This window comes from Limulus polyphemus, unplaced genomic scaffold (genome assembly GCF_000517525.1).
Source record: "Limulus polyphemus unplaced genomic scaffold, Limulus_polyphemus-2.1.2 Scaffold909, whole genome shotgun sequence".
Classification (NCBI taxonomy): Eukaryota; Metazoa; Arthropoda; class Merostomata; order Xiphosura; family Limulidae; genus Limulus; species Limulus polyphemus.
Genome location: NW_013666519.1, coordinates 131,701 through 143,790, shown reverse-complemented (window position 1 = coordinate 143,790; position 12,090 = coordinate 131,701). Strand labels below are relative to the sequence as shown.

General features: G+C 29.2%; 1 protein-coding gene across 1 annotated transcript in view; it reads right to left on the bottom strand.

Annotated features, from left to right (window-relative positions):
- Positions 1-12,090, bottom strand: part of LOC106461174 (proteasome activator complex subunit 4-like) — a 119,936-nt gene that overhangs the window by 37,285 nt on the left and 70,561 nt on the right. The window contains exons 23-26 of the mRNA XM_022388036.1: positions 9,426-9,488; positions 8,714-8,809; positions 6,064-6,192; positions 4,717-4,908 (exon numbers count right to left, since the gene is read on the bottom strand). Of these exons, the coding sequence (XP_022243744.1) occupies positions 4,717-4,908; positions 6,064-6,192; positions 8,714-8,809; positions 9,426-9,488 (480 nt within the window). The remainder of the gene's footprint in view (positions 1-4,716; positions 4,909-6,063; positions 6,193-8,713; positions 8,810-9,425; positions 9,489-12,090) is intronic.

The window sequence follows — 12,090 nt, the reverse complement described above, 5'->3', positions numbered from 1 at the left end:
GTTTCAAAATAGCAATAACCTATATACATATATAACATATAAGAATTGAAATTTGACTGTATTTTACAAAGTACTAGTCTACTAAAACACAGCCAAGACAGTTTACTTTGTAAAGACCAAAAGTCAGTTTTATGTTATTGGATATGGTAACATGAGTACACATGTGCTGTTTCATTGTAACCTCTGTATTTTTAGCCAGACATGGCTGAAAGGTCAATATAATAATAATAAAAAAATATATATAAATGTATAATGTTATGAGATTTATGCTATTTAGTCTAAACATTTATGTTTTTGTGTTATAACCTGTTGTCATTCTAGAATGAAAGAGGCATAATTTATATTTATTTCCTAATTTTTATGGTGGTTATGAGATCGGTCAAATCTACCAAACCCGTACAGAGATTTATTAGTGAAAATAACAGATGAAATAAAAAGTTTTTTCTTAAGAAATGTTTGATAACTATCTGGACATTATAAAGATTTTGCTTGTGAAATTTGAAAATTTTGTGATGCATAAAAGTATTTTTAGTCTTAAAATGTACTTTGCATGTTGGATAGGCAACATGTGAAAAGAAAGAAAAAAAAGACACGAGAAAAACATTGCTTTACAAACCTCAAGACTTAATAAAAAAATTGATATTTTGTGAATGAAAGCACTGTAATGTTTACCGATAATTTGCGAAATTTCATTAACATTCGCTTACTAATTTAAAAGTTATAGCAAGCACAAAATGGTTACAAGGTCGGTCCCAGGGACCAAGCCCACGCTGAAAGAGTTAACTGTTCTCAAAAATAATATACATTCATATTACACATGATTATGCTCCAAATCCAGCAAACAGATACTCATTAGTTAGAGAAAACACCAACAATTAATTATTATCACAAGGAAAATAGCATCACATCACACACATTAGAGTCCTTGAACCAAGATACATTCCGTTTAGCCAGTTAACATAAATACTTTAATACTTGATTCTTCTTTCACTAAATAAAAATTTTATCTTAGAAGTAGAACAATATCACGGTCAACTCTTTCAGAACATTTTAAAAATCCATGCTTTACCCAGGTGGATTTTAGAAAGATTGCTTCATAAAAAAATTAATAAAGGTAGTCATGTAGACATCTATGATTTACCCAGATGAATTTTGGAAAGAGAGTTTTATAAGGCAGCATGCAACCTTCTCAAGGATCCAATAGTACAGTTAAAATAATTATTGTAGTTGCTTTAAAACAAAGTTTAAAAAAATCTTAAATTATACATAAATTTTAAGCTTCAATAGTAATTAAAACAAAAAAAAAAAGATGTAGCAAACAAAGAACAAATTTTAGTTAATTTTTTTGCAGAGTTCTGAATATTATGCAGAATTTTTGGGAACCTCTAAAATTTAAATATTTTACAAGTTGAGAATATAATGTACTATTGGCTGGTTTAATACAGAAGTCAACATTTTTTAACTCCTGGTTTGAAAGTTTCTTTTTAATAACTACATCCATATATGTGCTATTTAATGTTACTCCATTTCTAAAGCAAATAATCATGTTTTGAAAAAAAAAAATGGTTACACCATACTGTATATCTACACAGCGTGGTCACAAGTAAACAGACACCACCTTTTCTGAATAAATGAAACTTTTCAGTCATATTCACATGAATTGATATATTTATAATTTACTTAATATCTAGTAGATCTTCCTTTCGCTTCGTGGAGTTCGTTGATCCTTTGGCACACCGTGAGAATCATCTCGTCAATTTTAAATTGTGGGATTTTCGCCCACTCTTGCTTCAAAACTTGGAGTAGATCGCTCTTCGAAGTTGGTTTTTTTGGTTGTTTCTTGACTTGCCGGTCGAGTATGGCCCAGAAGTTTTTGATGGGGTTCATGTCAGGAGATTGGCTCGGCCAGGGCAACTTCTGGATACCATTTTCTTCCTGCCACTTTTGTGTGTTTCTAGCAGTGTGACACGGTACTACATCTTCCTGGAACAACATTGTGTTATTGTCCACAAAACACTTGCTGTGGACCAACACACTGTTTTATAAAGGACTCAGTATAAGGCATGACCACTACCATAAGGTGTTGACTATACTAACAACACTTTCTGTTGACCAACACACTGTTTTATAAAGGAATCAGTATAAGGCATGACCACTACCATACGATGTTGACTATCTGTAACAACACTTTCTGTTGACCAACACACTGTTTTATATCTACATTAGTAGATAGTGTATTTTAAGCTTTGAGTTTTAGTCAAATAAATACAGCCATTATTTTTAGATTCAGTGTTGAATCAGCCCTAATTTTAGCACAACACCTAATTCTGACCTTGGACCAATAAGGCTATAAACTTGACTTATTTATTTTCTTTCTACTCTAAAGCAGTGAAGTCACCTCCTTGGTCCAGTTGAGCTTGAACAACTTTTTATAAAAGTACCAACTTATCATTTTTTACACTTATTATCACTTTCTTTTTATAAAACAGACAAAAAAATTACTTTTGAGCATTGATTTTAAAATTAGAAAGCCAGTCCATTAGATGTACCAAACTAGAGGCATATAACAGTAGTATGTTTTCTGTCACTTCACAATAAATGGTTTGCTGCTGAAACAATGGTTGAAAGACACAATAATAAAAAGCACATTTCTAACACCGAGTTTAATAGAAAAAGATTAATTATTTCACTGTTCTTCGATTAAAAACTGAACAGTTTCAAAGATCTGTTAGGTTGATATCATTACTTTTCAAAAAACGACCAATTAACTCTAAGTTTACGGGAGTGTACCCAAGTAGCCTCTCACGTAACCAACAAAACAATGAGTATAAAAAAAATACTTTTTCTAACTTATAGGTTTCAAGTTTTATTTGCATAATCCCTAGAACCTCCAAAGTGAATGTCAAAGGTTCTTTTTAACTTAAGTTAAATGATTATATATATATATTTTTTCACTTTCTCTGTGTAGCTATTCTCATCAACTTGTACTTTATAGTCTATAGTACATTACGATGAAACGTTTAAGATTAAGACACAGCAAAAAGGTACACACCTTTTAACATTTTGTGAAATAATCTTAAAATATATTTTTTCGCACATCTTTACATTTTCACAAATAATTTATTTTGATAGTTTATTATCCTTTCCTGTCCTTTAGTGCTGTTGCTTATTGTAACCACGTAAATGGGTGTCCTCGGCCAATATTACCGTATAGTGGACAGAGAAGCTTTAGCTCTTGGCAGAATGTGGTGGCATTTATATATTACACTATCCCATGTGAATCGAGCAGACATTGGCTTATATAAAAAAAATTATTAAACCTATCAAATAAGCATCTTTTAAAACAAAAATAACAAATAATTAAGTAAAATATAAACCTAAAACCTACATATAATGCAAATGTCTATCTAATTAATGTATTTCAAGGTGAGAAATAATGATAAAGTGGTAGGGACAAAGCAGCAACAATGTTAAGAGTAGTTTGACAAGCTCTCTATATAATTCTTTGCACCAATTCTAAAATAACAGTTATCAGAACGTACTTCAAAAAGCAATCTTTCCATTGGTTATAAACACTTAGCTCAACTAAGTATAATTGTCTGAGAAATCATAACTGTAACCGTACAAAGTGGGCGTGGCATCTGTCAAGATTTCAGAGGAATTTATTTCTCCTTTCTACAAACGTGCCCTATGGAACTTCAAAGAAAAATGTGTAAACAGAGCCATTAAGCTAGATTCGTTCTATATATGGAAGGTTAGCGTGAGTCAAGAACTGTTCAAACTACAAATTTAACATTTTCTGAACTTGTGGAACACACGTGAATAAAACAAAACTTTAAGAATTTTTCTTTAAGGTTTCTTTTGAAATAAAGGAATTAAACTTAGATAATAGAAAACTTTGAACTATAATATAAATTTTAATGCTGATTTGATTGATAAAAATTGATCATAAAATAGCTTAATTAAATTTTAAAATGTACCTAAGTAAAAAATCTTGTGACATTTGCAGAAAAGGGTCATCGTAAGAAAAGAGTTAAACTATGTAAAAAAAGTTGCTGCAAATAATATGGGATTAATTTTCATGTTGCTGTAATAGTAAATACAGGAAGGTTTGTTTGCTTGTTGTTAAACATAAAGTTATACAATGGTCTATCTGTCTTTATCCTTCGAAGGTATCCAAACTCAATTTTTAGTGTTATAAACCCTCAGACTTGCTGCTGAGCAACTGGGGGGGTTCTACAGGAAGAAGAATGGAGTCATCAAACAACCATATATGTGAAGGAACATCACTTAAATTTTTTCAATATAGATAAATTACACTTATCTTCAGCGAAGTTGGCAATTTCTAAACTTACTCAGAACATCTGTGTTCAAATATCATCACATGCTAGACAGTAACATTAACTTTTGGATGTTTTATGTTTCAGAAGCAACTGGAAAAAAACCTAATACATTTTCAGACAATAGCATCAATAACAACACAACTAAAAACCATGTTTAAACTTTTTGCAAGTTCAGGATTACTGTTAAAGTATCCCTAGATGTTTAATCCTTTCATTACTAGATTCTTCTTCTGAACATATTGTTTACATGTTACCCCACATTTTAATTTCTGTCAAAGTAGAATTCTAGTAAGGAAGGTATTATTTTTTGGTTTCATATTAAACATTTAATTGCAAGTTTACACGCCAATGAATACTAAACTGTTAAACACACCTTTAACTGTAACTGAGGTGTGTTCATGTACTTCTGTATGTTTTCCGAGATCTGGTTTAGCAAATTAATTATAGATGGCTTCTCCGAATGTTGTGCCTTAATAATGGCAGGCCAGGTTTTCTTCAGGACATCCCAATCATGTAGAATTAAAGGAGATTTTTGTTTCTGGCCCAGAAGAATGAACAAGGAACCCTAAAATGTAAGAAAGAGAAGAAAATTTAAGTTGAAATGGACATAGTTTCATAAAAAAATTAAGCAACTCACAGAAGTATTGAGATACATTAGTTGTTGAATTATGATTTAACTATAACAACCAGACAACAGTTATGTATAAAATATATCCAGTACTAAGCATTTACAACAATTAAATAAAACAGAGTAAAACAATAAATTTGTAATCTTGTGTCTTTTATTCAACTCTCATAACATGTGATATATATAAATGCTTCACACTGACTAAAATGCCTAAAGTTTACAAAAATAAAAGTACTATTTACCATGTTAAAAAACAAAACTGTACATCACTTAAATAAGCTTAAGTTACGTGTTATTATACATTAATATATATACATTCTACTAGGTATTTTTTCAACAAATAAGTTAAAAATTATCTGTTATTAAATATGCCTTCAATAAAACATACAAGAGGTGGAATAAAGTATTTAAGTATATTTAATTTAGATATAATACTATGATAGATATAATACTATTACTTACTTATAGCTGATAGAGAATAACACAAGTACTTAAAATAAATATGTATTATTACTTTAAACTAAATAAGTGGAACACACTGGCACTTGCCTATTTAACAACATGAAACATTCTTAGTTCTCAAAACCTTATAATTAGGTTTGTTCATTTATAAAACTATAACTAAATTATAAGCTTATTTTACAGAAGGACAGAAAAATGTAAGTTGCCAAAACAATCGTAGCATTCCATCTGGAAAAATAATATATGTGTATTTCTTTATCTGTGGGCCTTTGAATATATTAAATGTATCATTTTACTCAAAAACATGTAGTAAACATAAGATAACACTTCATCTATACATCTAAATTGCAAGTAAATTTAAAAAATCTGTTTAAAAAAGTAGAAATGGAGCTTTCATGAGCTATCAAAACAACAAATAAAGCTTTATTTGTGTTTTTTATTTTATATATTTAATAAACTAAATGTTACTTATATTATTATAAACCTTTAGTACTGCTTTGTTTTTAGCATGAACTTGTCAGATTCTATAATTAATATGAAAACAATGTGCAACCAATTGACTGATTGCAAATTTTAGCAGTGCTCTAAACTTGCAAGGAATATGTTAATAAATACTAAAAAACTACTTACTTTAAACTTCTCATGCGAAACAACAGTATCCACTGTGAGAAGATTCAAAATATCAGGAAGGAAGATCTTGTAGGAGAGTGGAAATAACCTAAAGCAGGCCTGTAGTGTACTCTGGGCTTTAATTCTTACCTGTTTAATATCATGAAATACACACAGGTAAATTCAGATGTCTTCCATTCATTACTAATAATAACAGATTAAGGCCACTACTTGTTTGACAGTTCATATGTTGTTACAAATTTATGAATTATTGTGAGAGCATTTTATAAAATGATTAACATTAGATTTAAGATACTTGTGAACATTTTTGTCAATGTACAAAATATTACTGCCTAATTGTGTTTGTTTAATACCTTTACATTATTAATCTAAGTTTAACGCAAAATAGTTATTCAAAATTTAGGTTTAGTAAATCTTATTCTACTAAAGTAATTCACTATATAGATCTAGGTTCATATTTCAGTATGAATTGAAATGTACAATGAAATAAATAAGGCATACACTCAGTATATTTGACAGTTACTTATAATTCTGCTTAATTATAGCACTAAACAATTCATATAAACACACAGACATACATATAACAAGCTAGCTCATATTAATTAGTATTAGCATTTCAATGAAAAGTAGTATTGTATCTCTAGACTAAGATCAATTCACTAGCCTGGCAGATGCGACTGTACAATAGTATATGAGCGGGTCTTATAAACAGTAACAAACAAGCATACTGTGGGCATTATGAACAGTAATAAATACTCATATTGTGAGCTTTATTAACAGTAATAAATACTCATATTGTGAGCTTTATTAACAGTAATAAATACTCATATTGTGAGCGTTATTAACAGTAATAAATACTCATACTGTGGGCATTATGAACAGTAATAAATACTCATATTGTAAACTTTATTAACAGTAATAAATACTCATATTGTGAGCTTTATTAACAGTAATAAATAATCATATTGTGAGCTTTATTAACAGTAATAAATACTCATATTGTGAGCTTTATTAACAGTAATAAATAATCATATTGTGAGCTTTATTAACAGTAATAAATAATCATATTGTGAGCTTTATTAACAGTAATAAATACTCATATTGTAAGCTTTATTAACAGTAATAAATACTCATATTGTAAGCTTTATTAACAGTAATAAATAATCATATTGTGGGCTTTATTATTGGTAATAAATAGCAATATTGTGGGTATTATTAACATTAACTAAAAATCTAGAAAGTTATTAGAATTACTCACTGCATATGAATTAATGAAAACAAGTTCAGTGCTATAATAATAATAAAAAAAAAGCATTGATAATTTCTACTTGAGTAGTTACACCTTCACAAAATATTTACACAGTTATATAGATTGTGCTGGCCTTATATAAGTGAATGTATTAAGACAAGGAATAAAGATGTCTACTTGATAAGAATAATCATGATTATGCATTGTATTTTAACAATGATGAAGTTATTAAGTATTATATAACCAAACAATATTATAAAAAATTAATGTGTTATTATTTGGGAATCAACAACAACCTATAATATCTCTCTCATTATTTGACAACTTCTAATACAAATGACTGCTTTTTCAAGATTACAAACTTCATTTTTTGGTAAAAATAATGAAAAGGAAATAGTGAAAAGGAAAGGTTTTTTTTTACTTAGGAAAAAAATTAGAGTAAAATTAAACTGAATAGCTGAGAAAAAACAGCATCAATGTGTCTTGTACAAATGAATTACAGTAGCTAAAACTTCTGAATACTCTACCTCAGTATGCGATATAAATTTATGATACTTCAGAAAATAATAATATATGTTTATTGGTGGTAAGATTGGCTTGTATAAAATCCTGAATGTACACGAATATTTTTCTGCTTGGCAGTGTACAATCAAATTATAGTGTTCTCTTTTCACTACAAAGTTAATTTCAAACACATGTGATATACATGCAAGACACAACCTTTGTTATGGTCCATCCACTTGGAATGTGGAACTTGGCCAATAAGTATTATAAATTTAGGCAAATAAAAATCAAGTCTGAGAACATAGAACTGAGTTCACAACTGCTTTTGCAAATGAATAAGTTTAAGAACCAACTTCCAAAATGAAAAGTTAAGCTCACATCTGATCAATTAACTTTAGATGAGGAGGTAATGCATATTTCTATCTTGATTGAGACTAAAGGTGTATTTATGAATATATATTCTTATACTGCACATTTGAAAGAAAATAAAAAATGGTATTTTACATTATTATTTTGTTAATATCCTGTATAAAGTCCTATTAAAATGTAACACTGGCTCTCATAGTACCAAATGTTTGAGTACAGCTAAAGTTGCATATGCTGTTAATCACTAAGTGTAAAATATATTCATTTTAAAAAACATTTCAATTTTGGTTCACATTTGGTGTGATGGGGATTTGAACACGCGACCCTCAGATTGCGAGTCAAGCATTCCTAACCACCTGGCCATGCCAGGTCACCTTTCGTTTGATTCACGGGTGATATTCTTCCTATACAAAAATACGGAGAAGATGGCACATTATTTGATTATAACAAGAACTGTACATTTTTTTATATTTTTCAGGTCCAACTCCTTTAGCAATTTAAAATAACCAAATTTTACAAAAAGTCTCATACTTCACTATAATGGCTTGTAGCTAAACGAAGTAGATCATTCATCAGCTCCTTGTGTATGGTTGAAAAAGGCATTCGTTGAAGTTCCAACACACGCACCTGAAAATGGTTTATCTTTTAATTTCACATTTATGTAAGTTTAAATTAATTGCTACACTCAGTATTCAGTCTTTTTTTCATTAAACTTTATTTCAAGAGCAAGTATTATTCTAAAATAACTTGCATATCATATTTGATAAAAAATTAATATATATTCTCATTTTAATTTAAATAAATTATTTCAATTTACAGGAGTAACAATACAGAAAACACATACTGTTTAATTGTTAAAACGATATCCTCAAAGGATCATTAAATGCAATGACTTGACCAGATAATGTATAACTATAGCTCATGGTTGAAAAAAATTAATTTTCTATAATTCACAATTAATATAACAATAAAACCGAAATATGCTTTGTTAGTTATATTCTTAAAAACTATCTACCTGCAAGAAAACAATAAAAAAGTTTATTATGCTTGGAATTATAAAAGAATATTTTTTAATAATCTATTTCTAACTTTTTATAATCTATTGAATATATTAGAGCTAACACTTCAAGATACAGAAATGGAATTCGGGTAACTCAACATAGCTGTTTTAAAAAATATAAAAATACTTTCAAAAACTTTTCATGTAAAGTACATTTGTTCTTTACTGAATAAATCTTCTTACCTCATGTTGTAATAGAGTTCTATCAACCAAGAGGGCTCTGATGTGTTGCTTACTTCCAACAAGCTGACGTTTGGAAAACATCCAAATGTATTTGTTTAGTTTACAAAATCCTTTCAAATTTCAAAAACTTACTTATGAGTTTTGGAATCAAATACTAATTTTAAATATATACCAACTCTCTTCATATTAATGAATGGACAGATTACAACTAACTCTCTTTTATACTCCAAACTTCACCATAATAAGATATTTTCAGTTACCATTAAAACACTCACATGATAAAAAGGTTCTCAAAGACATTTAACCATAATCTCATTTGTATGATATCTTCAAGTGTAATATATTAATTAGAAACAATAAGAGCAGTATACAAATTAATGTACTATTTTTACTACTGGATATGCTTTAATGACTAAAGTGTTAACAAGAGCATAAGTAAAGACTAAATTATACAAAAAGACATAAAACTCTCCTGATATGACTAGGTTATAGTACCGTTTAATAGTTATGTTTATATAAGGCTCACACATCCTTAACTACACTTCATTCTCACCTCTCTTTCCACCTTCAACCAAAACATTATATTAAATTAAAAGATAAACCTAGAAGAAATGCACTTCCTGGTTTAATTTGCATGTTTATTTTTACTATTCTAAATGACAACAACATACATTCCACACAGCAGAGATATGAAATTTGTAAACAAAAATGCTAATTTTTGCTTTGTTAAGTTAAAAAAAAAAATTAATAGAACAGATCAACAACATAAAATTAATTTATTCTGGTTTCTAAAAAAATTAGTTACATCATTGCAAATATATGTACATAAAACTTTAAATAAACACAATGAAAAAAAGTATAACTTCATTTCTAAACTTTTGAATTGCTTTTTAAAAACTGTAATTTGATATATGTCTAATTTTAAAACCACAATGAAACAAGTGGACTTTTGTGAGCACCTCCTTACCTTTGAAATATATCTGATACAGTAAAAAAATAAAATTTGTATTCCCAGCCTGTCTTTGGAATGTTTTTCTCATATTAAAATTTTAAGGAAAACACACAAACTTATCTGTCAAAGAATATTGAATTCTTATTAATCGATAACAGTTAAACTTAAACACTGGTTAAAATATAACTATAAAAATAACGGAGTAACTGTTTTACCAAGAATGGTGATAGTGTTAACATAAACTATAAAATGCATAAAAGAAGTGAGTTCGTCAAACAGTTTAAATTTTCAAAATTATGAACATACTACAAATTGTAATGATAAACCACTTGTACACTAATACTCTTTTACAAAAACATTTTAATTTGTATATATATATATATTTTTTTTAATAATTGAAGGGAGGGAGTTGAAAAATCCCATTAAACATAGATTTAAAATACTATATTTTGCTGTTTAAGTCACATTTTATATTTAGTGGAAATATATGTAATCAAGTTTATAGAGTCCAATAGGAATGTACACTTTCACTTTCTACAACTAAGTTATTTTTCAGTTATTATGAAAAGCAGTAGCTGAAAATATTGAGGATCAAGAACTAAAAACAAAAACTAGCATCACACCAATAAACACTTTTAACAAGAATACAGATGTTTCTTTAGTTTTACTTTCATTTCTTTGTTTTTGTCACTAGAGAGATAAATTATCTTTTGAAAATTGAATTAATCATCCAACATTGCCTACAATGCATTGAACTTGCCTTAGCTGTCTTATATTATAAAAAAAAGAATAGTGTGATATCAATTTTCATGAAAAAACTACATGCATGACCAGCCAATACTAGATTGTTCTAAGTACTGGGAAATCACAACTTGAAAAGGAAGGCCTGTTTTACCATTCTGGTCCATTTTCATTTGGAATGAACGACCTTTGACCATAAAAATGCCTGAACTTTGTTAGTAATGCTAGCTATTAATAACGTTGTAACACACCATCACTCACATATAAAGTAGCTGTAATGTGCAAGACTTTGGGGGTCTGACCCATATATGGCATTAAAAAGGTCCCACAGCAGTTCAACTGAATTCATATCAGGGTTCTAGTTAACATCCTGGATGTTTTATGTTTCAAAACACCCCTGGAACTAGATTATTGTAAGGTACTGTTGTGATCATGCAATCAGTATACAGCTTCCTCTATACAGTGGATGTACTAGCCTGTAAACAGTTTGAAGCTTCCTCTATACAGTGGATGTACTAGCCTGTAATCAGTTTGGAGCTTTCTCTATACAGTAGGTGTACTAGCCAGTAATCAGTTTGAAGCTTCCTCCATACAGTGGATGTACTAGCCTGTAATCAGTTTGAAGTTTCCTCTATACAGTGGATGTACTAGCCAGTAATCAGTTTGAAGCTTTCTCCATACAGTGGATGTACTAGCCAGTAATCAGTTTGAAGCTTTCTCCATACAGTGGATGTACTAGCCAGTAATCAGTTTGAAGCTTTCTCCATACAGTGGATGTACTAGCCAGTAATCAGTTTGGAGCTTCCTCCATACAGTGGATGTACTAGCCAGTAATCAGTTTGAAGCTTCCTCCATAAAGTGGATGTACTAGCCAGTAATCAGTTTGAAGCTTCCTCCATACAGTGGATGTACTAGCCAGTAATCAGTTTGAAGCTTCCTCCATAAAGTGGATGTACTAGCCAGTAATCAGTT